Source organism: Falco peregrinus, chromosome 2 (assembly GCF_023634155.1).
Source record: "Falco peregrinus isolate bFalPer1 chromosome 2, bFalPer1.pri, whole genome shotgun sequence".
NCBI classification, from domain to species: domain Eukaryota; kingdom Metazoa; phylum Chordata; class Aves; order Falconiformes; family Falconidae; genus Falco; species Falco peregrinus.
The window spans coordinates 96,621,189-96,648,229 of NC_073722.1; the positions used below are offsets into that span (position 1 = coordinate 96,621,189).

General features: G+C 45.6%; 1 protein-coding gene across 3 annotated transcripts; it reads right to left on the bottom strand.

The window, feature by feature from the left end:
- Positions 1 to 850: 850 nt before the first annotated feature.
- Positions 851 to 26,007, bottom strand: RILPL1 (Rab interacting lysosomal protein like 1). Of its 3 annotated transcripts, XM_055796083.1 has the most exons (8): positions 25,437 to 25,876; positions 21,786 to 21,936; positions 16,350 to 16,468; positions 14,780 to 15,001; positions 10,985 to 11,157; positions 10,374 to 10,466; positions 6,223 to 6,310; positions 851 to 3,790 (listed from the first exon to the last, which is right to left on the bottom strand). In XM_055796083.1, exons 1-8 carry the CDS (start codon positions 25,731 to 25,733, stop codon positions 3,785 to 3,787), a joined length of 1,149 nt encoding a protein of 382 aa, XP_055652058.1. In that variant the 5' UTR covers positions 25,734 to 25,876; the 3' UTR covers positions 851 to 3,784. The 3 variants fall into 3 exon arrangements, with proteins under 3 accessions (XP_055652058.1, XP_055652057.1, XP_055652056.1); XM_055796082.1 differs by lacking the exon at positions 6,223 to 6,310 and having other exon boundaries at positions 25,437 to 25,955; XM_055796081.1 differs by lacking the exons at positions 6,223 to 6,310; positions 21,786 to 21,936 and having other exon boundaries at positions 25,437 to 26,007.
- Between the last annotated feature and the right edge of the window lie 1,034 nt (positions 26,008 to 27,041).

A 27,041-nucleotide genomic window follows, 5' to 3' on the forward strand; every position in this document is an offset into this window, starting at 1 on the left:
CCATCCGGCTGCCTGGATTAGGGTTCATGAGACAGCTCCATATTTAGTTATGTGCCAGATGTCCATACTCATTTAATGAGACAGATACTTTTTATGAAATAGTCACTCATTGAAGAAATAGTAATGGAATAGCAGCACAGCTGCTGAAAAATGTGCCCCAAAACAGAAGCTGGTGGGAAGTGACTTTATTTTCTTGAAGACACTGGGACAGGTGAGACTTTTAGTAGTACTGTGTCCTTAAGTAGTTCTGTGAGGTGATCGAGCAGCACGGAACAAGAAACCTGTTTTTATGTCATGGGAGGGTGTAATTCCTTTGTGTTAGAGGAATGTGTGCTGCAGTAAGCAGGTCAGAAAACGCCTGATGTTCCTGATAATCCATGGGCAGTGTCATGGTTAAATGTGGTTGCAGTTGCGCCCGCTCTGCCCTCTCCTCCTCTCTGCCATCGAAGTCCTGCCTGCACAGGGTTTAGTCCTGTTCTGGAAGCTGGGCTTGCTGCTGGCTGTAGCTGAACTGGGGAAAACACAGGGAAAAATCTCCTTTTTCAGAGCTAGGATGTGTATATGCAGACACACATCTTCTGGTGAGGAGCTTGCCCTGCTTTCTAGAAGAGGCTCTGCCACATTCTTTGTCATCATAAGCCACTCCTAAATATACACTAATGTATTTTAAACTCATTTTTTTGTCAGCCTTTGAATGCCTCTATCTTAAACCTTGCCCAGTTTGAGGCTTTATTTCCATTAAGAGTTGTCTGAGCCATTTTCAGGGGAAAGCAGATTCGTATGCTGCTGCATCCCCAAGAAGAGATGGTATTCACTTTCCACAAAAAAAAAGACACAAGTCTTGCAGAAATACTTGTTTTTCAGAAATATTTATTGAACTGTTAAAATGATTTACTGCCCAACCGAAAAAAAAAAAAAACAAAACCAAAACAACCAACCCCAAAAACCATCAGTGATCCTGCGCTTTGCAGACAGGATTGTTACGCCCCTTACCTGGCGCCTTTTCTAAAAGCAGATTTTACTTGAATATTGAGAAACAACACATGACAGATCTTCAAATCTTTTCATACTCTTCCCTACATGCCATCCATTCCGATGGCACTTGGAGTATGTAAACTCAGCATTTCAAACATGAGAGCGAAGAGGTTAATGCTAGCAGGTCAGGAGGAACTAATTAGATTTTTGAGGTAATGGGCTACGGAGATGAGTGGGGGAAGGTTGTACTGCTTAGTGCCATTGTTTGAAGATCTGACCCAACAATAGCTCACCGTAGGGACAAGCTTTACATGCACCAGGCCAGGGCACATCCTTTGTGATACACTGGCTTAGGTGCTGGGGAAAAACAGTTCAGTCTGTGTATTTCTATTATCCCAGTTCATTGCTCTCAGCTGATTTCATAAGTGATGTGCTTATTCAGGCCGTGCATCTGCTGCATTCTTGCATTGTTTCTGATCACTGCATCTCTTCTAAATGTGCCAAACGAGTGTAAACTAAGCTAGGGAGAGACTCGACGGGCATCGTTCATGATTTAAGGTAACCACCTGATACAAACGTAGTGTACTTTTTTTTTCTAGTATGGAAGCGGAATCAAGATCTTAGCAACTTAAGTATCAATAAGACACTCCCCCCCCCCATTTCAGAATTACTTTTCACACAAGGTGGGAAGTGGAGGTTTCATGAATACAACTTTCTCTAAGCATAAAACTTGATATGTTACCAAAATGTATCCAGGCAGAAGCTTACCTGCCTAATACCAGCACCAGACGCTACCGTCACTATTCGAGATGCAGATGTCTTACATGTAAGGCCACGTATCCCCCCCACCCCAAACTGCAGCGACACCGGGGGGCACAGTAAACACTTCACCTAGAACAGGCGGAAGGTCCGTGTTCAAAACGAAGCACAGTTACAGTCGGGAGCAGAGCAGCACTCAGCCCACCGCTGCAAAGAATGCTTTCCTGGCACAGCGTCACTATAGATGGGCTAAGCACCCTTTGCTGCTCATACGCATTCCAGAGTCTCGGATCACCCTGTATTAAAAACAACCGGCCTGCACTAAACCCTCTGGCTCGCTCTCATCTAGGATTGCTTCAGGACCTCCTCCTGCGTTCAGTACCTGGGGTAGCTGGAGCTTTACGCCAGCCTGTTCTTAGTGCCTCTCCAGAGAGGAGGCTCTTCACAGAGCAGATGTCGTTGCTGGGGGTAAGGTGCCTGGTGGCAGCTCACAGCCCCCCATGCTAAGCCACACGTGCAGCAGTTGCCTACAGCCTTGCCACAATGAGATGCTCCTCACCAGCAGCGTGGTGCTCCGGCATGGACTCTCCCAGCACACAGGTCACACAGACCTCCGCACCCATCTCCCAAGCAGCTGCGCTTGCCCTCTCCGGCCTGGCCGGGTGCCTTTGTGGAGCATGTAGTGCAGAGGCAGGGTGCGTGCTGACACCGGGCTGTACGCAACAGTTATGTTGTCTGGGTTTAGTGTTTTGTGGTTTTTCTAAGTACAACCTCAGTCAGATCCAAGGGTCTCGCAAGCTTGATTGCAAAGCAGACCCCAACCACGCCGCCCGGCAGTTCAGCTGGCAGTTAAGCCCCTGTAACTGCGGGCTCCCCAAACATCGACCAACGCCAGCAGAGCAGCCCACACAGATAAAATTCATCCGCTCTGCCCAAGTAGTGTTCAGGCTAGTCAGAGAAAATGTTTTGAGCTGGGGTCATCCCTCAGTCAGTTAAAATAGTTCATGTCAGCTAGTTCAGGATGTCTTTCACTCTGAAGTGAGGCAGTCTTACCTAGACTGAAAAGTGGAGCGTGACTTAATTAAAAACCTGTCTGTGGGAAAGAGATCCAATTCCCCCACAGCTGCTGCCTGCTGCTGTAGCAGGGGAAGTCCCTAGTAAGAAGGAAAAACTTCAAGTGTTAGAATTCCTCCTTGTAAGCAATTTGTTTTCCATTACTACTGCAGAACTCATGGCAAAATGCAAGGCACGCTCACCTCGTACATCGGTTTTTTCATGCTTTAGGCACTATAAGCAGCAAGGGAAATTTATACTCACTGTCCCTCTCAAGGCTACTCCAGTTTATCAATTTGTATCTGGTGGATTTCCAAGGGGTTACTCTGCAAAATGCAGGTGCCAGCTGAACCTGACAGGACACAGCAGCGCTATGACCTGCCAGGGAGAGTGGCCAGCTGTCGTATCCCTCTTAAAAAAAATTCTTACAGAAATAAAAAGCAAACAACCGACAGTGTTAACAAACAAGGTAAAAGAGTCTTTGCCACTAGATATTGTACACTGCAAACAAACTTCTAATAATGGCACAGGTCCTTTTTTTTTTGGTTTAAAGAAGCTTGTGTTACTGTAGTTAATGCAAGAACAAGACCATAGACTTGTTATTCAGCACAAAAAAGTCATCTAGAAGCTTCGGTGTCCCAGGGTATCAGCGACTGTTACTACAAAGCTTGGATTCTGTTTCCAGCCAACAGTCACCAAGTAAACGGTGAGGGATCCCTTTGGAAGAGTACATCTGAAACACAACCAGAGGTGTGCAAGGCAAACAAAAGTGATGAGCTGCCAGATTTGTTTACAGAAGCTTCTTCTTACTAGACTGTCGAGATCTACTATGGTAAACTGAACGCCTCAAGGTTTTAGTCACAGGTGCTGCAGGGCTTCTTGTCCTTGTTCAGTGTAGGAGTCATCTTTATTTGAATTTGACCATTCTCCGAAAGTATCCTGGAAGTGGACATTTTTCTGTGACGCCTGCATACGTTTCTTATCACGGGAGAAGAAACTAAACCTTCCAGGAAGGGAGGAGTAAGGGAGGGGAGGGAAAAGAAAGAAGACTGTTTATCATCCTGAAAACACTTCAAACACCCGACATGATACACAGCACAACAAAACACAGAGCAAAAAAATCTGCATCTGCGAAAATCAAGGCAGTGAAGCCTGATGGGAGTGCATGTCAAAATGTTATTAGAGATGAAGTCATTGCGATCTCAAGCGGTTTGGCTATGGAAGCTTCAAATAAGCTCTAAATGCTGTTGACTCTACAAGGTGCAGGTCTCATTTTAGATGTATATTCCCCTTCCCCAGCCCTGAGATACAGAAGCAACACGATACAGGTTAGTTTCTTGGCATAAGTAAAGTGGTATCTTTGGCATTAAATCCATATAATTTACCATAAAGCAGAAATAGAAAATGTTTTTAAGGGTGTCAGCAGGGAAGTTCATATGAAAAATAAGCCTCCATGTTTTTTCCAAGTGTACAGATTTTCATACATAGGCTTGATTAATAATAAATTTGAATAAATGAATAAATGCACATATGTGCATAAGAGTTTGCAGGATGAAGGCTGAACAAATGCACACAAGCGTGCACATCATTTCCTGTCACACGGCTTGGGTGCTCTGAGATAATGACGTACATGAACCAACAGCCATTTAATACAACAACAAATTGCCAGCTGACAGCACAGCTAAAAATATACAGTTGGAAAAATCCTTAGTATCATTTTATTTTGTATAGGAGGACGTTACTTGATTAGGCAAATTCAATGATTGTCACGAGTTCAGTACCAGAGGTGTTAGTGCAGTGTTTAGGTCTGCTGAGAAATGCAAAAGTTGTGGTTCCAGCTAGCAAGGGTTTGAATTGGCTGCACACCCTTTCGGTTTTAACAGTGTTCTGCACAGTACCAAGCACAATGCAGTTGTGCTCTAGGACAGGAACTGCTAAAGGCTTCCACAGTAAAAGATTATGCAAATATAAATTCAACTTTGACAGGTGATGGAATATTTATCATCTGGGGCATAAACCTGACCCTATGTCCATGCCCCATCCTTCCGCCACCCACGCTGCCTTAAGTCTCCCCTCAGTACCATGATCCCGAGGTCGAAGCCGCCTTGTGCGGAGCAGGAAGTTGTGCCTTCGATGTCTCTAGTCACATAGGAGGCTGTATTTGAGTGTCAGATGAGGTTTGAGGCAGCTTTCCTGAAAATATATCCTAGCATATGTGCAGGTAAGCATGATGATCATTATTAAGAATATTGAGAATATCAAGAATAATTACTTCTTGACTAAAAAGTGATAAAAAAAGCCACGCAAGTGCCATGCCAGATAACCAATGTTGCTAGCAGGACCTGAACTTTTGCATTTCCTGGCTTCAAATGTGCAGCCTTAATAATGAAAGTAGTCTTTTGCACTTAATTAGCCTCACACTTTTCTACTGCCTTCATCACAGGAGCTCATAAATTCACACACATATGCTATGTCTTTTCAGGGCTGGATCCAATTCCAGCTGCTAAAAGAAGTGTCTAATCACCAAGACTTTCTGCTAAGCATGTCTGGCCCTGCATCATCAGGCTTTACTATCCTGAAGTCCCCACAAAGGACTGCTGTATTTACGCAGGAAGTTTCAAATGTCAGAGTTCGGTAATTTTTCACTTTATCATGAATCTAAGAGAAAAATATGTTTGTAAAAAATCTCTACACAAAGCAGAGGGCTTAGGCTTTTAAAATTCCTTCTGAAACAATGAAAATTGTTATTATCCTAGAAAACTCATGGATGATGTTTGGGAAAAGCATGTCTGTGTGGAGAGGATAGGAATTTAAATATTGTGTTGCTGCTGTAAATAGAAAGATCGCTAAAACAGCAGTTCTAATGCAAAATGACTTTGCATTAATAATTATCAGTAGGTCTTCCAAGGACAGACAAGAATAGGATGATAGAGTTGATTGAGAGTATACTCAATTACAAAATACATAATTAGAGACAAAATATACAGTGCATCGATAGAAAGACATGGAAACAACAGCCTATAACTAACACTGGAAATTAATGTAGATATCAGCCATTACATTCTGTAAGTCTAACTGATTTGTAACAAGTCATTAGAATGACATGGGTTTCTTAAAAAGCATCGGTGTGAATTGGCACACTTAGTAAGCAAAATTAACAGATGCTGGTTAAAACCGCATATTGCAACAATTTTCTACAGAGTAATGATTGGTTTAGCACAGTAACATTAAGGCAAAAGGTGATAAAATGTCAGTACTTGAGGATGAGCATGGAGGACTACAATGAGTTGTGTACTGACTGGTCATTCTGATTGGCACGTTGTTCTTCTGTGATCCCACAGGCAGCCGATGAGAATGCAACCAGCAGTGCGTGTTAACACAGGGTCATGCAAAAGGAAACCACGGTACCAAACATTTTAAAAAAATAATTCCTACAAGGGACACAAGTCTTCTTATTGGCTGCAATGTGGGATCGTCTGGAATCAATCCAGCTGCTACCATGGGCATTATGGCTGTAAAGATCCTGGTCAGGAAAGTACAGACACAGAAGAGATAAGACTGGAGCAAGGGAAAGAAAAAGCATTCCATTAAAAAGAAAAGAGGCAAACATGGTACATGGGGTTACTCTGAATTACCACAGGACACGTTACAGGGAGAGGTGGATCTGCATCACCCAAGACAGCTCTCCTCAGTGAAAACCTCTTTATTCAGAAAAAGCAGTCATGGTAACAGTTTAAATTGCTTTTGAATTTCTAAAAGATACCACTTTTCTGTTGTGAGGCAGCCTGCAATCTGGGTTGGATTTCATCAAGGTTTTACCACCTCTAGCAATGCAGAGCAGAGTGCACATTTTTCTTCCCGAGAGACAAACAGGCACATACACAATGAAATGAAGGATGAAGGTGCATGTTAAGAAATACAAAACAGGACTCTGCTGTCACTACTGGATATCTGCACAGAAAACAGGGTTAGACAGGACCAGCACTACAGTTAAAGATTTTACAGATGTTACGGTTGAGAGTTTCAAGTTAAAAAACAGTATCGCAGGTGAAATATTGAAATAACCTCCTATGCAAGCTGCTCGGTTAAAGGGCCTGTGTATCTGTTCCCAAAGAACCTGCGTTGCTTCACATGCAGAAAGATGCCAGCTGCAGGCAGCTGAATACTGATTTGAAACCTTGCAGCTACTCTAGCAGAAAGGCTTTCTAGATGGCTAGCAGCAAGACTGTTTCCTTGTAAGAGTTCAGCACTTTCACTACGCATTATACAATTCATGCAACTTAAGAGGTCGAGAGCACGTGGGTAGGTGCTCCGTGCCCAGCCAGCCCCACACAAACCTGCCAACACACCTTCAATCCATACCTGGAACACCCTCTGTTTTTCTAAGGGTTCTCCTCAGAGGTTCTCCCTTGTGCCAAATATTTTTTTGAACTGTGGACTAATGTCAATTAAAGATTAAGTTGAAATCATGAGAGACATTTCACTTGTGACCAAATGCAGCTCTCCCCAACACAAGTCACTCTAACTGCTATTCTTAGATTAAAAATGAAAACAAACAAGAAAACATTGTATCATTAGCAGTAGCTAGCAGTTCTATTTTTATGCATCGTGGCACTGTCTGTGAGCTGCAGAAATGACACAGACACACCAGCTTTTGTAGACTGCAAGAATAGGAAGAAAACTTATGGCTGTTTCAGGCATTACATCAGTGGCAAACAAGCACGTATCCTTAAAGAGAAAACAAAAGGGTGTTTTCTGTTCAAAACAGAGGGAGCATTTTTAATCCTTGTGCTTTTCCTCCTCAGTAAAGCCTCCTGGTTACATTATTTCATCAAAATTCTGACATGTGATGTGGTAGGGACAAATGCAGAAATCAAATCCGTCTGACATCAGAACTCAGTTAAGCGTTTGCCCCAAACACACAAACCTGGGGAGTTGAAAATAACTTTGGTTTTCCTTTCTTTGTGGGGATGCCGCACAGAATCACTTCAGCACATCTTAGATGGCACAGGCTACACATACATGTCTCATTCCTGAGATACTGTGTGGTCAAGGAAAAAAGGGCACATTACAGAGGCAAGCATAAAACTCTGGAGAGGATAGCAACACTGTTCTATTTTTGTACTTCAGCTTTTTGTTTCATCAGGAGAAAAAGTCTGAAATGGAGGGAAAAGCAATCCTGCTTTCATGTGTAAAGGCACTCTGCACGCAGATACCAGCCTTACAAGTTGTCATCCCATCGCTAGGTATGGAGAGTCTCCCAGGGAGCCATATCAGAGGCGCTGACAGCACCCTGCCTGGGATGGGGAGAAGGGAGCTCTGGAGATGGCTCGCAGCGGGCGGGGACTGCAGCTGGGGTGGGAGGGCTGTTGTAACAGGACAGAACAGATGCTGTGCTTGGGTTCTTTGTGCTGCCCAGCAGTGAAATTTCCTGTTTTTTTAAAGCCCATCTACAAGTGCACTGTTGACAAACACACACACACACACAGAGGAGGAGAGAAAGAAAATAAACCCACACTGGACAAATCCTGTCATGACAGGCTGCAAGAATAAGACAAACTTGAAAACTATTACCATCCTCCGGGTTACCTAAGTAGACGGTTTTATTTTCCCGTATTTAATATGATGGCTAGGTGAAGAGAGAGCAGAAAGAAACCCGGGGACAGAGCATGACAGCTAAAGAAATTTCATCTTAACAGCAAGCTCGATACGTGCTTCCACTGTCTGGCAGAAGAGGACTTGCCTTTTCTGGCAGGGGCCAAAACAACATAATTTTATGTTTTGTTGCGTGCAGTTTTAGTTACATGAATTTAATACAGAGTCTGAGAAACAGAAAGATTAGACAGGTGTCTGAAAATGTGCATTGATTGAACGGTCTGATGCTCAACGGGTTTTCACTAATAAAAATAACCGAGGAAGAAAACACTACGATAACTGGTTGGAAACACTTCTGTGCCTCCTGCCGTGGCTCCCCGTGCTGCTTACGCGTGTATGCAGAAGGCAGAGTCAAAGCTAACACCTTGTCAGCACGTGCTCTGTCTTACAACATCGATTTACATTTTTATGCTGCCTTTGCTTCATAAATCAAGTGCGGAACCTGCAGTCAACACAAACTGCATAAGCCAAAACCAGCCATCCCTCACCACAAAGTACTAAAATAAACTTAAAAGCAAAAAGCAGCTTTACAGTGGAGATATTATTATTATTGTCATCACAGTTGCAGAACGAAAACTTAAGTCCAAACTCAAAGTGTATTTTCCTGTCATGTGAGAGAAAGGGTTCTCTCAGGAAACAAAGCAGCAGAGACAGAAGCTGGAGTTTACTGAAAATAACCAAAAGTGCCCTCCTGACTTTATGGTGTTTTGGATCAGTCCAGATCTTCCGATGGAACTTACTCTCACAGGGCTGCTGCTATTATTAAACAAGGACTGAAGGTTATGGACATGGGGACAAGATAGGAGAGCTTTTCATGTGGAAGCAAATGACTGTTCCAAAATAATTTATGCAGTTTAAAAAGTTAAGCTTCCGGTATCACAAAAATCCAAAGACTTGCTGTAAGGTTACAAGACTTAATTTGGTATAAATAAATTTACAAGGAGAGAGTTTCAATAGACAGATTGGTTGGCTAACACTGTGGTTTTGTAATGAAGTGATACACTAGCAAATGCACACCTCTGACAGTAAGCTTAGCTTTCAGACAGCAACATTAAATACTTCACCAGAAGGTGGGGTTCTTTAGAGCCATCCTCTCCAGCTGCAAATCTGTTCAGCAAACCAAAGGTTTTTGTGCTGTACACGTAACGCAAGCCAGGGTCTAAAGGCTTAGGTCAACAGGGAAATAGGCACAGAGAGTCATGGGGAAACCGTGCTCTCCGCGCCCAACTGCTGGTTTTGCTTGTAAACAACACTCTTTACACATCTTCTGAGCGTGACTTGGGGGCCAATGGTTTTTGACACCCCAGCCCCTTAGGATATGTGTGTTAAGGAACTGAGATTTGCACTTGAACAGGAGAATTGTTCCTATAATCCTTGCACACAGAGATCCAGCACTGACTTTCAGTTTGGGGCACGCAGGACAGGCTGAGCAGTGCTCTGGATATGACCACAATTAGTAGCACCTCCCTTTGGAGTATGATTACGTGGCCCAGACAGGAAAGCTCTCTAGGAAGATCAGGTGTCTGGGCTTAAGAGCTCCTCAGCTCATACCAGCTACAATAAAACGTTTCAACACGTGCTCTTTTTGTTAGCCTGAATAGTGTACTTAAGAAGGAAACATTAGGCTTCTTGGGCATACCAGTGTGGCCCATAAACACGCACATGGAGTAGGGAGTACATCTGCACGTAGGGAGCAAAAGGCACCACAGGAAATAACCCGAGACTGAAAGTTGTCCCAGATCTAGGCAAAAGTTTTGCCCAAAGCCAACTGCTCCTTCTTGATACCTGTCAAGTGCTCCATCAGTGTCTCTCCCACATACATTAGGAATGTGGTTATCTTAATTTTTAAATTCTTTAAAATTGTCCTACCCATAAGAAACATGTAGTATTTGCAGACTATATCCAGTATCCTTAGAAAATATTCTACTTACAGTCGTTTGATTCCAGATTCAGGCTGAGTTGAGGGTTTTGACTGAATTATGGGCGTAGGTTGAGGGGATCTTGTTTCTTCTTCTGTCTCCTCACTTGAAAGAAAGAAAAGATAATTAACATTCTCCTCCCAAGCCATAGAAACACTTCAAGTTTTAAAATTCTATCTGAGGTAGTTCTGTCAATGAAGAAATGCAAAAAGATCTGTTCAAAGCTCACTGAAATCAATGGCAGGTTTTTCTGTCAGCCAAGGGACAGCACCTAGAACTGGGTCTCCTTTCAATATTTTCTTCCCATTGTGACAAGGAGAGGGAGAAGAGGCATGCATTAGATAAAAATTCTACATTTTTCTGTTATATCTGAAGTCCAAAAGTATTAAATGTTTGTAATCTTTCTAAAATTCAGGGGGAACCTAGGAGTTCAGGAAGGGCATCGTTTTTCTCAATTTTGAGGAACCAGATTAAAACTAACGCTGCATGTTTGCAATCTCTACTTTAAGCCTTTGCAGAAATGTAAGTTGTTGGACGCTATGTAAGAGCATATTTATTGTTTCTAGACCTGCCCTTTGGCTCCTCTGTGTATAGCATGCAACAGGAGAGGAGATCTAACTTACCTTTTGTAATATAAAAGCTCCTCTTGAAGTAAAAACACTTTAGATTTCAATTCATTCCTCTCGTGAAGGACATCCCGGAGCTCCTGCAAGGTGAATCTTGGACGATTCGGATCTTTTAAGTCCATTGCCATCTTTTCAGACTCTGAGAGGCAGTCATCATTGTTTGGCTCTCTCTAGGAAGTGAAATGGGCGTATAAATTCACCACACAAGTGCATGTCTCAGAAGTTTGAAGTATTTATCAATCTAGTTCCCAACCTCTTCCTTTCAGCACTATTAAATCCTCTTTTAAGAGACACACAGCAATTTTAAGAGGAAAAAAAATGTACAAGGCGTTTGTTTTTCCATGTTAAAAGACACTCAGCAGCAAGAACAGCTCAGTGATCTGATCTCTTTGTTCTTTCCTGTGCACAGGTTGGCGATGACACACACAGGGCTGGTGAAACCGTGGCAGGTTGCTGAAAGGTGATCTGAGCTCTGTTTCACCTCTCTTCACCCGGGGTTTGGGGGAAGCTCACAAATTAGGAAGACCTAGGTGTAGTGACCTACAGTCGAAGCCCTGCGCTCACAGGAATCTTTCCTAGAGTTACACGTTCGGGAAAACAAGCACCAGTTGTTTCTGAACACAGGGTCTAACCTGAGCTGCCTTATAGGTGATAAAGTCTTTTTGTGGAGAAATTCCTGTGGAATTCAGACTGCCAGGAAGTCCACTGAAAAGGTATAGTCCAATGTTTGATAAACAAGCCAGTTTAAGGAATTCGTACTTCTAACAAATGGGGTAAATCAAACATCGGCCTTTTATATAAACACTGAAAAAACTGCGTAGCAAAGATCATGACAGTTCCTTCCAGCTCCTCCCACAGAGAGATGGCTCCTTTGGATGTAAACATATCAAGTGGAGATTTAATTTATACCCCTTTAATGCCTTTATTAAAAAAGCAGGATTGCCATTAGTACCAGTATCCAGCCACAAAGCAGAAGAAAACTGCAGATGCATGCTAGATGAGGCATTTATACACGTGTGCCCTTGTCTCTTCTTTTCCTCTGAGCAGAGTTCACTGGAAGCTTGGAGGAATTTCTCTCCCACCACCCAGCTCCTGCGGCTCCCAATGAGCCAGACCTTGCACGCTAGGCACACTGTCAGAGTCCCAGGCCTGTGGGAGCGCTTCCTGCCAGCCAGGTAGACTCTAGCACTTGCACAGAACTATTTGGCCCTAACTGCTTGTGAAAACATGGTCCGTAGAAACACCACACACCAAGATCATCGTTCAGGTCCTCTACTGTTGTTCCACTCAGCACAGAGCTGAGGGCAAGTTAATGGCCATCACAAGCTTCTGGGAAGGGAACTCAGAAGCAAGACGCTGAAAAGCAACTGCAAGCCTTTAGAGGTCTGCAGGATTCTGAACAATACAAATAAATGCAGGGTGCTCTGTTCCAGCAAAGTACATTTGAAATGTAGCAAAGTACATTTGAAATGCGATGCTTTTTGCAAGGACTCACTAGAGGTCAGCTAATGAAATCAGAGATGCCAGCAGCCAGGTCAGCCACCTGCCCTTCTAGTAAGGATCAGTCTCAGACCTCCTGTGCTGCAGTGATGCCTCGCTAGGATGCAAGCTGGAAATTTGAGGAACCAAGTACTGAAATTCTTAAAGTCCATTTTTGTAAGCCTTATCCTACCCTCTTTTAAGCTCATGTCTTTGTGACAGTTTTTCTATCTATTTATACGTGATTTCAGGTTAAACTTGGCTGGGCTACGCTTGGTGCAATACCAGTTTCTACAGCAGGGATTGCAGCCCTTGCCCTGCAAAGACAAAGCAGCAAAACAGTGCTCACCTGTCCTCTTGTTTGATTCACCCCTGTTCATCCAAATGCATTTATTTACACAGACTACAATAAATAAAGATTGATGCAACCTAACAAGAGGTTCAAAGGAAATTACCCAAACACACTTTTCTTCACGCCTCTAAATTAGCGTCTGAGCTGATGCCTCTTTTCTTTTGGTTGTATATTTGCCCCAAACAAGGTCTTTTTGCTAGATGTTGCTGAAATCAGCAGAGACTAAGCAGCCTGCAGCCAATGCATATGTATTTGACTGAAGCCAACAAGCAATGTCCATTCCAGAGCATGCAGCTATTCTAGCTTTCTGCTTGCCGCTGCAATTCCTGTCTAACCATCAACCTGGCAAAGGGAGCGGGGAATGGCTCTAATTAGAAGAAGCGCCATTCCCGTGGAACTGATGAGTTAGAGAGAGGTAAAGAATGCATCCTTTCTCTCCAGAGACTGAAAACACTTTCACTCCTACTGGCTCTAGGCCGAGGCTCCACAGCCCCATTTACAAAGCTGGGTGTCCTGGCTGAATTAACAGCAATGAAATAATCCTTTTCATTATTAATACAGTGCGTGCCCAATTCAGCAGTGACATGTTAATACAACACTGGCTGTCGCAATCCAGGGGGGACCGGGGTACCCTATCAGCCTTTGCCTCTGCTTCTTGATGTACGTTCCTGCCTACTGCAAGTGAATTGGATGTTTCACTCACTGCTGCAGTCTACCAGGCATTGACAACGCTACCTGGTACTGGAGCTCTTACCAGCACATCCAGCCAAACAGCTCTATATGATAGTGCTCCTCTAAGTTCTTCCATATCATGACACACACCCCCCCTTTTTTTTTTTTTTACTCTTTAAGAGCTATTAGGAAAGGGAAGTACAGCACATTTGCTTTAGTAAGACAGAAGTAGTGTCCTATGCACAAAGAAAAATAATAGGAACCATATGGAGAACTAAAGGATGTAACAGATCAGAGATGCACCCTTTTCTCAGGAAGCTCCCCTCAAGTTTGTGTTCCTACTGCTCTGATCTCAGCACCAGCTCAATTTGCAGATTGTCACTTTGCCCCTTCCTGCAAGTACTTGAGTAAGCAAGCAGTACCATTTCAGGAACATCTCTGCCAGTAACGCTTCACAAATTCCAACAGAAAGCAAAAGTGGAAATAAGGCCAGAGCTGGTTCCTCTGAAAGGTGCCTTCAAATATTTGTATGTTGATCTGGCAGCAATAGACCAGCTTAGTCCTGACAGATTGAATGTGCCATTAGCACTGCAAGGACCAAGCGTGCAGAGTTCTGCACTGCCTCTGGGACCACTTCTGACACCATTTCCTTTCTACTGTTGTTCACATGCCACCTGGGACCTGGTAGGGCTCACTTAGTTGTGTACCCAGCAAAGCTTCAGCTCTTCGTCAGCCGTTTATCTTTTGGAAAACCCTGACTGTTTAAGGGATCTGTTTGTTTTCCTTTGGGGGAAGGGGCTGATGTGTACAAACAAAATGAAGCCAAACATAGTAATACAGCACTACCGAAACACTACCTGCCTCCAGTAAAAACTAACAGCCGATACTCCACAGATTCTGGATTGCTTCACGATGTCTTTAATAGAACACACTCTTTTGAGGCAATGATTTGTTCTGATGTCTGGCAAATTCTGCAGCCTAGCGCAGAACCCAAAGGTTACACTCCCTAGGACGTATGATGGGTAGCCAAGTCTAAGTGGAGAGCTGTTCTCTGATGCAGATATGCCACTGCTATCTTGTGCTGCCACTCTGCCCTAACGGGGCCTTCCCTGACACAGAGCAACGAGTGACACTGCTCCCTGTGTGTCACACCTGAACACAAGATGTCCTCAAGTCCCATCGTTGCCTCTGATGTGTGCCAACCACATTTATCCAAAGAAGAGGTACTTGGTATGAAGTCCAAAGCTTTTTAAAAGGCTGTTTAAGAAGTGATTTAAGGTGCCTCTTACCTTTACTTCCTCCTCCCCATTCTGGCTGTCCTCACCCTGCAGTTTTTCCCTCAGTTTCCCCAGCTCTGCTCGCAGGTTGCCCATCTCCTGCTCCTTGGTTTGCAGATATGCTTCTAACTCCACCTTCTGCTCAATCAGCGCCTTCCCCTGAGCCTCAACAACGGTGATCCGGTGCCGCAGGTCATGGTTAATTTTCATTAACCTGTTCTGTTGCTGCTGAAGCTGCAAAATATCGATGCAGAATATCAATGCTACAGGTCGGCATCCATTCAGCCTTCAGCCACGATGGCTAAGTCCCAAACATCATATTAAAGAAAAAGTAGTGGGTTCCTTTGAATTCATTCAAAGGAAATTGTGTTGAATTTATTCTGGAAAATTCTCCCCCCTCTTCACTCCCAGATTAGTTTTTTTTAATATCTAATTATCTATTACAGTTGCAGTCACCAAAATGTAATTGGTTTCTAGAGTAAAGAGGCATTTTTCCCCTGGCACAGGGAATTCTCCATCTAAAAGATAATCCATCACTTGTGATACTGTGTTTCAAAAAAGCAAACTTCAAGGATAGGGCAGCTTATGGGATTCCAAACCAAATCTTAACCCAGCGCAGCAGAGAGAAAACCAGGGCAGAGGAATCCTTAGCATTCAGTTTATATTGTATTTGCTCTGAGCTCTTGGCTCTCTCGTATGACAGGATGTGACCTGCTAGACACCAATTTGAAGGACCACAGCACCTGCCAGAGGCGCTTGCCTGGCCCTCACTAGCACCAGGAAAGCCCTACGGCCTAAGGAGATGAGGCAGCGTGAGGATGGGAAGCAGGAGATGGGTAAGGAGGTCATTCCTCCTGAAACAGAAAAAACCAAGACATCACGTGATTCCCAGAGTCACAGTGGAGTCTGTGATTCATCTAAGACTAAACCCGGGTGGATCTCTTGTGCTGTGGTCCCCAGGTCCACCGATCCCCTCAGTGACCTTCTGTGCACTGCTGGTGAAAGTGACCCGGGCTGGGCTCAGGCCCCTTCTTCCTACTCTCTTCCCATGCAAAGAGGGATCCATCCTGCATCCCTGGTGTGGGACTGCATGCGTGGAGCCCCTGCTGCCAAACTCTGCCGAGAATACACATAAAATATCCAGTAGCCTGCTCACCCACAGCAGGGATCTCCGGGTGGGGTGAGGCGTGGGGCTGCTGAGGAAGTTTGCACTGTCAAAGCAGAGAGAGGTTCAAGAAGCGAGAGACAGTTCCCTCTCTAGTTCCCACGAAGGGGAGAGGTATCAGGTCTTTAAGGAAACCAACCAACCAACCTGTCCTTCCCCCATCTTCCTCTCCTGTTACACTGGTTTCCAGCCACATTTCCAGCCACGTTCCAAGTGTGCCTGGTCCTTCGGAATGCAGCAGAGGGGGGGTGTCTGTGCTGAAGACTGCCTACTCATTCTGGACACTCCACACTTACACACACTTCAGTTACTGGACTAATAATCTGGCATTGCCTACAAATTCTGCATTAACTTGAAACTAGGCTGCAGAAATATGGGCGAGAAAGAAGAGAAACAGGAAGACTAAGAGCCACTTACAGCCTCTACGTCCTCATTTTTAAGTCCAAGTTCCCGGTCCTTTGCTCTGATTTCATCCCTCTGTTTATCTACCACTTCCTTCAGCTTCTTCATGACTTGTCGCTCTCTCTCTGACATTCCTGGTTAAAAAAAAGAACACAGAAGAAAACCTAAGGACAATCAGGAGCTGCAGAGACTGAGAACAATAACAGTAAGAAATATTTAGGTAAAGACTCTGGAACTTGGCTGCTGATAGAATTACAAAGAAGCTGTTGGAAGATGCTTTAAAGGTTACTTCAAGGGTAACAGGGAACATAGATGACACAATCCACTCTGTAAGGCCACTGCACAGAAAGTCCTTTAAAAAGGAAGCAACAGTCCACAGAGACATTTATGACAGTGGAGTGACACTGCTACATCTTGCTGCCTCAGTAGTTTTACACCAGTGTTCGCACTATGCCCCAGGGAGCTTGGTTATCTGCACGCTAATCTGTAGAATCAGCTGGCCAAGACCCTGTGAAAATTGTAAAAAAGATGGTCTGGATCCTCAGCAAGATTTAAACAACATGTCACTATTGTGGACTGCATCTGGATCCAAACTAGCTGCGGTGTGCTGGACTAGAATGATTTTATGCTGAAACCCAGTTCTGTGTTGGGTGAAAGGGAGAGAAAGCAGGACCTTCAGAGGGTGCCCCCACCCTGAATCTAGAACAGAAATGTAGTCTATATTATGGTCATGTATTTTCTCCTCATGTTTTGCAGCCCTTTCCCCATCCTGTTGTGTGATAATTCATATTTAGAATAACTGTACTTCAGAGAAAAATTACTACATGGAATTCCACTTGTGAAAGATGTTTGGAACATTGCCAAGAATCCAACATTGATCCTGTTTGAAAATAAAGGATTAGATTAACCTGAAATCTGACCAACAAATCATTGGGAAACGTCATAAATCACAATACAGGAGGCATTCTTCCATTATATTATGCCGTTACGGAGATAATCAGGAACTGGCACTGCAGTGATGGGCTCTTCAGAGCAAACACAGACCAGATGATTTAAGTCGGTGAGATAATAAATCTACTACACTAACTCTGCCTGGTAACTGCAGAGAGACGTGCAGTCTGACAGTCCTAAACTATCACGTACAATCACGTTCCACAAGACCCCATACAATGGCTGGAAGATGAAAGCCTGTGACCAGGGCAGAGTGTGGCTGCCCTGGCCGAAGTCCAGTTCAAGAAGGAGCTGAAATCTAGGGTCTGCTGCTGTCTTGCTCTATTACCTTTGGCAAAGTACTTAGTTTTGTGGGTCCTCAGCTTCCTCCATTTACAAACTGCGAGTGGTGATAATTCACCCATCCCTCCGGGGCAGCTGGAAAACCAGTTCCCACATCAGAAATATGCTGCATACACATAAAATGTATCCAGCCAGTCAAATCTCTACTTCAATATCAGCTCAGGCTTTACGGTGATGTTCTTCCCTCACCAGAGAAGCCCACAGTTGCTCCCATAAGAGAATGTAGGCTGCATGCCTTTAGGAATTCCACCTTATGGATCACCTACAGCTTGAACCGATGGATCACACGGTACAGCAAGACCAACCTGAGAGAACGAGAGTAACTCTGGTGCATGTGCACTCCTGCAGCAGCTGTGGGCTCCCAGGCAGCCATAAAAAGCATACCACTGCAAACAGGGGGAACAGCAGTTCCAACCGCTCATTGCTAAAGGACCAGAGTTACAGTACAGCACAGAACAGGCTCTGCAGGGAAAAGGACTGGTGATCACGGCTGGCCGGGAATCTGGTTCAGAGGACACATTCCCATCAAACCCCAGAAAAGAGCTGAGCATGACATGGTGTTCACATTCTAGTATTACATTTGCATCTCTTTTAATTCTGTGGTAAGTTTGCCTGCTCTGTTTCTGGACCCTGCTCTTTATCATCTCTCTGCTCCAGGTTCCAGTTCTTTGCAGGCTTCTTCGCTGGTAACAGCTCATACCCACCAGGGAGGACAAACAGACGCTGACACATACTGCTACTGAACTCTTCTAAAAGATTCACGCTTTCCTGTCATCATGCAGGTTTAATACATCACCGCATCCACAAATCTCGCTACAGGCTTCTGGATCCACCCTCTGTAGCCAGTCTCTGGGCTGGGGCCTAAAACATCGGCTGTATTTAAAAACAAAAAAACCCGAAAACTTTACTTTGAAGTACAGAGGGACTGCAGTGAAACTTTAGACTGGTGGTTTCACCCCAGTAGGAGCTAGGAATAGTGAGTGCAGCTATATTCATTAGTACTTGTGAGATGTTTTGAGATCTCTACATAGCAGGTGCTATTTAAAGAATAAAGTACCATTTCAGTGCTGACTGCTTTTCCTCCCACTGTGCTCATTTTTCTCCCTAACATTCGATGAACCTGAAAGACTTCAATTGTGTGCACAGATCACCACGTTATCATTTTTATTTCAAGAGGAGGGGAAAGGAAAGGTGGGAAGTGTTCATGAAACAGTCACATCCTCTTCCATTTCCTCAGGCATTGGCAAAGGGGAGAAGGAAATCATTAAGCGCCCTAAATGTAAAGTAATTATCTCTAAAGGATTAAAACTCTAATAACTCCAAGATCTTAAAGGGCACACCCAGCTGGCTTCCTGGGCACATCCTATGAGCAGCTTCCTGTGGACTGCTGTGATCATAGCATTGTTTGGGCAAGAGAAAGGAAAGCAGCTAAAAAAACCACCCAAAACAACAAAAAAACCATCCTTTATGTTTAGGGACCTCTTTACTGTTGTGTTTATACATCTATCATGGCAGGCCCAAGGGCCAGCCAGGGCCTGTGGCACTACACCACTGGCCAAAGACGTAGAACAGAAGTTTGCCTCCAATTTTGAAAGAGAACTGTAGGTTCCTCAGCAGCAAAAGGGGTTCACACAACTGTTGCCATCCTGCTGCTTGTCTGTATTACCACAGCCAGAGGTAGCAGCTCCCCTCAGCAGCCTGTCTGTCCTGTTTGACACATGTTGGGTCAAGTTTCCTTGTGGCATTTTACTAGGATATTCCAATCAGTCAGCACCATCAAGCAGCGCTGGGTTTGAGCTTGGGAGGAGTAGCGTTAATGGATGTTGTAGACTCATCTTTAACTCCTCCCGTGTATTTTGCATTCTGCCACACACCCTTTCACACGAATCCTGCTCTGCTCAGACTCTCGGCAGTGCTGCAGACCCTCTGTGCAGAACACTCCTGTTTAAGCAGGATTGCCTCTGCTCCTCTCACAAACACATTCAATATGCTAAAGCATGGCTCTGTAAACTCCGACGTGACTATTAATTGGCAAGGACTGAATCTCAGAGTCTTGCACACCCAAATCACTGGCCTCTGTTGCCTGTGCTAAAAATAACTCCTTTAACTGTCTGGTGAGTAAGCAGCGAGCTGTTAATCCCAGGGGCTAGCCGCTAAGGGGAGACATGATCACAATACTAAATTGTGCTGATACGGAGACTGGAATCTGGTCAAAGTTAGTCCAGCTAACAAAGTATTTAGCTTGAAAACCACATATCAGATCAAGTGATGGAGACTGAAAAAAACCAGCGTGACTGCTTTTTGACACTAACCAAATAAGTCATGAGACACATCTATCCCCAGTCATTAATGACAAAATTTCCTGAAAGGAAAACAGTTGGGTTTGATATAATAGGTCCCAATAATACGATGGGCTTGCTATAAACTAATATGTTTTGACTTAAACTGATGATTTGGGCCAAAGAATATCAATGATCCCAGAATGCGATCTCTGGAACAGCTTTATGGGTTTTGTTTGTGTTGTTATACTTTGGTAGACACAGTAAAAATAACATGAAAAGTATGCCTGGCATTTGCTTGTGAAGAGTACAGCTATATTTAAATACAAGCACATGATCTGCAGTAGATACCCACTGGAAGTAAAAAAAACCAACACAACAACAAATAAACCAGAAGAGAAAACAAAGGAGAAGCTGGTTCTTTATGTCATAGTCTTCACAGTCCATGACTCATCACTGCCATTCTGAAGTTTTGCATAGAGTGTGCAAGGCCAATGTTGAGCTACTTCTTTGCCATTGACTCCTAAATTGAAGGTGCTGCATTTGTTTTTAGAAAATGATCTTGAGAGGTTTAACAATTTTTACTTTTTGAAGATTTCATTATACTCCTCCCAGGGCAAGTCAGCAGTACTCAGCCTCTGGGAGAAAGCAAGTGCAACTTCTGTGAGGTTGGACAGTTTCATCCAGCTACAGCAAGCCTCAATTTAATCCCAGCTTACCTGTCTGGAGAAGGATATCCCTTTGCTCCTAATGCTTTACTGGAGAGCTGTAATGGCTTAGCTGTGTGGTCTGGTTTTCAGACTGGGCAGTGACTTTGCACGCTACACACAGGATGCTAAGCCTTTGGAAGGAGCCAGGACTTCAGCGCAAATCAGAACAGATCATGAAAGTGGTGCTGTGGCTTGAAGCAGTGGACCAGAGTCCTGTTCGTGTACAAATAGTTCAGAAAGCCACCGACTTCCAGACTGACTCACCATCACAGGCATACCTTACTGCTGGAGTGATGCTGTTACCACTCTCAGCTGCTCGCCCCATCTCTCAGCTCAAGGCTGCCTCATCCCCAAAGCTGTACGGTCATTTTTTTTAAACTCCTCAGCCTAAACCCCAGCAAAGCATCACGAAATGGAGTTGGCACCCAGCAGCCTCAAATTATGCACTGTGAACTGTGGAGCAAACAGATACCTCTTCATCTGCCCCTGCTCTTGGGAAAGGAGCTGCTTGCTGAGCTGTGGGTGAGCTGAGGATGGCAACCTGTACTTGAAGCTCAAGATACAAGATTCCAACTTCTGCCTCAAGAAAGAAGTTGCCCACAAATTGCTTGTTTCAACTTTAGAATTCACCCACTCCCTGGATTATAAATCTCTTCACTCATAGCCAATTTAGAATAAATCCCAAACAAGTGAGGGAACCCTAAAGGCAGGTAAACCAAGTAAAACCAGCCTCTCCTATGCTAGGAGAATATAATTATATTATCCTAGAATATCTCCATATGGTGGACTGACATAATTCAGACAAAGAAATCTTGATTTGCTGCTTTACAAGCACTTATCCTGAATAGATCAACAGTTGCACCTATTTTTGTGCATAACAGTGTGAAATAAATATTGCTGAATGGATTATTCCACTTGTATTGGAAAACATAAGGAGGGCTTAAGAATGGCTTTTCTTTCCCTCCTACCCCCACCTCTTAAGTCTTCAGTGTCATCATGTATGCAGAATTTTCTATTCAGGTAAAAAAAAAAAACCACCAAACAATCCCCCAAAATCCAGACCTGCATTATTCTATAGGAAAAAAGCCAGAATATCCAGTCAAAATATTTTGATAAAGTATTGCTTTTTATAACAGAAGCAAGTACTGAACTTGAAGTATCAAACTTGCCTTCATGCTTCTGAAATTCCTCTTCTGTGAAATTAATGTCTTTGTGAGACAAGTTTGTCATCAGTTGTTTATTCTCCTCCTGCAGCTGTGCAATTTGGGTAAGAAGGTCCTGTGCTTCCCCTCTCCAGACATCCTCCACCAGTTCTAATTCCTAAAGGGCAGACCGGGACAACACATTTATATTTTTAAACACAGTAAGAGTCTTTGACTGGACTATTTACAGATCAAACTCATAGCAATCCTACTATGATTCTTAGAGAAAACAATTAAATGAGACCACTTTGAATTTCTTAGAAGAGTTCTACATTTCTAAGGCCAGCATGGAGGTACCAGCTATCACAGCCTCCTTTTGCTATATGCTGAAGGTAAGCACACGAGGAGACAATTCCTGATGCGAACATTTTTGACGTGCAAGTTACCCAAAGGATGGCTCCTTATGAGAACCAGAGTAAGGGGACTGCTGCGTTAGACAAGATAACCAAACGTGAGCCACAATTACCTCCTGCATCCCAGGAAGCAGCTGCAGAGGCTGTTATAAACGCCCCAGAAACATCAGACAGCGTGTGCCAGGGGAGCCAGCGTTAGGCATGCTCATTCTGAAAGAGCAGCACCTCCAGTCTAAATTTCTGTTACAAAACACAGATGTAAAATAACGAGTGCGTGCTGCAGCGCAGCAAACCCAGAGCTCCCAGCCCGCATGGTAAACACAAGACAAACCCATGCTGCTTCTTCTGTGGATTGTTCTATATGGAAAGTCTCGAGTGGCATCTGTGCTAGTGGCAGTGAGAGCAGTCAAAACAACTCCCATTTTTCAGGACACCCAGTGTGTCAAGAGCAGCTGTCCCCAATCCCCGTAAAGGTCAAATCAGGACAGAAAAGCAGAAAGTCCTCAAGGAAAAATCAGTTGTATTTACAGCTTTACCGGTTCTGAAATCCTTTGCCCTAAACCACACTCCTGCAGTGGGGGGCATGCTCTGCTCCGTTTTCCCGGATGCGCTTCCAACAAAAAAAAGCTGCAAATGGCTGGAGCCAGGCTGAGTCACTCGCTGACTTTCACATTCATCCAGCATGGCCCTTTCCTACCTAACAACAAACCACACTCAGACAACAACCCCGCCAAGCACAGCGCGAGGCTAAAATAAGCTCTGCTGGGAGATTAAAGGATAGCTTTCTGCTTGGAGTGCATGCTCTGATAATGGGAAATCATGTTCCTACTGACTTTTGGATCCAAAAGCCATTTTATTCCAGCATTTGTTACTTTTTAGAATGCTTGCTAGAAATTTTGCAGAAAACACTATATGACACAGAGATTATGAATAACATAGGTGGTGTAAGCTATGCAGACTTCATTATTAAGTAAAGAAAATTTCACTAATCACCTCTATTTTGCTTGAAACTCTTTATCTTGAGAAAAAAGCAAATGTCACAATACTCACATTGCCAAATACCTAGACTATTTACAGTGATGCTGCCTATTATGACTCTGTAGCTAAAATAACGCAGTGACCTATTTTAGATAATAAAATAGCACATTCATCAGTTATAGGCATACTGATAAAAACAAAACAGAAGGCACACAAAACCCCACGCTATCTAATTGTTTACATGCGGCTGCACTGTAAACACACAACTATGCTAAGGTTTGCTGAGGCAAACTTTCTTACTTATTGCTATCGAAGACTCCAATGAATTACAGCAGAAATTAACTTCTGAACCCTCATTAGTAGAAGTATCAGAGAAAGAAGGTACCACTAGGTGCCAGCCAGCTCAGGAAACTCCAGGCAGTGCTAAGCCAGGTTTACAGGCAAAACAGATTGACGTGTAAAGTTTAAGTACTAAAATCTCATAAACTGATGCTTGCAAGGACCACTAAACGCTTGTCTGGATGATTCTCTGGAGGCTTTCAGGGCACAACTATTTCTCAGCCTCTGGCTTTTTCTGCTTACCAGCATCTGTCCTGTGAAAGAGTTAAGTCTTCAAACCCTCGTGCTGGAACACAGATGATGGGACACTACTGTTCTGTAGGGACTTTGTGCATTGGGAATGTACTCAATCAAAGAAATATGTTATGTATCATGTACTTTTATTTTGTCTGTTAACATGCTTCCACCAAAGCATCACCTGGATTGTCTAAACACTGCCTGAGCCACTTCACGACTATTAGAGAAGCTGGCAGAGTGGAGATGGGAGATGGCAGGGAGATCAGTTGGCATCTGTAAGCACAGTGCTATGCAGTTGATGTGTTTAGGACACTTTTTTTTTTTTTTTTTACACATATATGAACTTCAGAAGTACCTACACAAAACATCACCTTGTGCTGCTACCAGCCCAATCCAGTATTCAAAACAGCATTTTGCAAGTACCCGAGATAAAGAACTACGGTTGACTGTCCCTCTGAAGCAGTGGGGAGGTCTGACTTGGGCAGGTCTCCCCAGAGGTGACATGCCTTCAGGAACCTCCTGGCAGCTCGGGCTCAGGAAAAACTGATTTGGTTCTAGCAGGGGGCCCAGACACAGTACGGGACCAGCACAGCCGCATGCCCACTTGCCTCCACGTCAGATCTGTTTGAAGGGCAAAGGCACAGGTCTGCTGCATGTCCTTGCACTATTCTCTACACATTCCTATTTCCTACTCTGGGCACTTACCAGGGCTTTATACATTAACGATCTTCTACCAACCTTTTCAGACACTCTGCCCTGAGACTTCCTCTGCAAAACGTTGTGGGAACTACCCTGGAGTTTCCATATACTAAGTCAAAGTTCCCTAGATGACCCTTTTTTTAAAACATGAAACTTGTATGTGTTTAAGCTAAAGCCAACGTCTTGGAATCTGAGGTCTTCCAGAATTTCCCTGTCTCCGCTTTATTCCAAATCTGTGCGTGCAAGCAGGAATGGCATGAGGCAGCTGTGAGGATTTAGCACAGCCGCTTACTACAAGTGCCATTACTTGTTTCAAATCAGTTATCTAGGTGGTTTAAAGAGCAGATCTGCTGCTTCCACTGCAGTAAGCGAGCAGCTTGTGCTGTCCCACCACATGAGGGTAACAGGATATGGGAAACGATCTCTGCCTCCGGCTTCCATGGGAGTGGGGTCAGGGAACACTGTGGTCACCCCAGATCAAGCCAAGGTACAATATCCCATCATCAGCGGTTAGAGCAGGAATCTGGGCGAGTACCCTTTCCTACTCTTCAGCTCTAACGCTGCCCTGAAATCGCTTGGTTCTCCATCTCTCTCCTATGACTTGCCTACCTGAGTGTGGCAGGAAAACCGGACTGCTAAACCATTCCCAGCTCTGGGGAGAGGAATGCATGACTGTCCGTGACCTTTCCTGGCCTAGCAGGAAGCAGCACAATCCCGCCGTCCGGAGAGGGGATGGAGCAGGAGCCCTAACCAGCGAGGCACCACGGGAAGGAAAAGCAGTGACTGGGGAAGGGGTGGAGGAAGGCGAGGAGGAAGGAAACTTCCAGGAGGGCTGGGAACAAAACCCAACCAACGACACCCCAAACCCTCAGGGATGCCAGGGCAGCATCCCCGCCGCGCCCCCCGGCTCCGCAGCCCCCGCCCCCCCCCCAGCCGCTTTGTGTTCTCCCCGGCGCGGCGGCGGGGCCGGGGTCCCGCTCTCCCCCCGGGGCCCCCCGGCCCCCGCCCGCACCTTCTGGTGCTTCCGCTCCTTCTCGATGCGGTCCATCCGCTCCAGGCGCAAGCGGTCGAGCTCCAGGCGCAGCTCCTCCATCTCGGGGTTGATGTGGTTGCGGCTCACCAGCACCTCCAGGATCTCCAGCACCCGCACCACCTTGGGCATGAGGCGGGCGATGGCCTCGCAGCCGTGCTGGTCGATCACCCGCTCGAACTCCTGCCCCACGGCCGAGGCGATATCGTAGACGTCCATCACCGTCAGCTCCGCCGCGTTCTTCTCCAGGGCGGGCGGCGCCCCGCCGCCGCCGTCCATGGCTCGCCCGGCCCCGCGGCACCCTCATAGGCGGCGGCGGGGCGCTGTCCCGGCGGGGCGCCCCCCCGGCAGCCCCCTGCTCCGCACCCGGCGCCGCCTCGCCCGGGCCGCGGCCCCCGCGCAACTCCCGCAACTCGGGCCGCCGGGGCGCGGGGGGGGTGTTTGAACTTGGCCGGGCGGCGGGCGGGGAGCGGGGCGGGGGGCGGGCGCGGCGCCGCCGCTCGGGGCCAATGGCAGGGACGGGGCAGGCCCCGCGCATGCCCGCCGGGCCCCGCTGCGGGCGGGGGGGGGGCTCTGCCCCGGTGCGGTGCGGCCCCGGTGCGGTGCGGCCCCGGTCCCGGTGCGCGCCGCGGGGCGGGTCGCGGCTCCGCAGGCCTCCCTTCAGCAGGCCGCTTTAGCTCGTGGCACCAGCCCTCCGGGGCCGAGGCTTCGCCGCCCGGGGGGGTCGGAGGGGCCGGCAGTCGCACCCACGCGTGCCGAGCGTCCGGGGTCCCAGCTGGGCGCCACCCAGCACCGGAGCGCGTTGGCAGCAGCGGCAGGGCCGCACCGGTGCGGCTGCGGCACCACGGGACCCGCGAGAAGCGCCTGTGCCAGAACCTGTGTACCGGGACAGAAGGGCGAAAGGGGGTCGGTCCCCCGCTGCAGGGCAGACCAGGGCTGGCAGGTGGCTGCAGGCAGCCGCAGTGGCTGAACGAGTCATTCCGCAGGGCGGCAAGGGTCTGGCGCTGAGCGGCTTGCCCCTCGCCAGGGTCCTTAGGCCCTCACTCTGCCAGAGCAGACCAGGAGCATCTTTATGCCTGCACACGTGCTCAGAGTACTCCTGGAGATTTTATACACACAAGTAGTTTGGTGGCACGGATCCACTTACAGAGGAATCCAAATGAAAATGTATTTTTCTGGTGAAGTCTGTCAGTATTTTTTGCCTTCAGGTGTGCCTGTGCACTTCTAAATGTTCTCACTCTCCCGGTGTCGAGTAAGAGGTGCTCCGGATGAGTCTTTACAGATAAACTCAGCATGCCCTGAAATAACTTTAGGTCCCAACCCTCCTACTTGCTCTATGCAGCGCAGGAATAATACATTGTATTTTAGACAAGATACTATGAAAATGTCAAGCACTGGAACTCGTCAGGAGAAGTAAAACTGGAGTTGCAAAAGCTAAGCTTGGAACAACTGGTAACATGCTACGTCTTGTGAACACACCATTAATTCTCTATTTTTGGCAGATTCACAATGGCAATGCAAGGGAACGGGAGATACAAATGATGTATGGTGCAACACTGTGACGCTGAAACTTTATGCAATACTGTC

Coding starts and splice junctions, on each gene's coding strand:
- RILPL1 (XM_055796081.1), bottom strand. CDS start 25,992: ATGCGCGGGGCCTGCCCCGTCCCTGCCATTGGCCCCGAGCGGCGGCGC. Junction 16,469..25,436: donor AGGAGCGGAAGCACCAGAAG/GTGCGGGCGGGG, acceptor TTTTTTAACCAG/GAATGTCAGAGAGAGAGCGA. Junction 11,158..14,779: donor ATGGGGAGGAGGAAGTAAAG/GTAAGAGGCACC, acceptor TTCACTTCCTAG/AGAGAGCCAAACAATGATGA.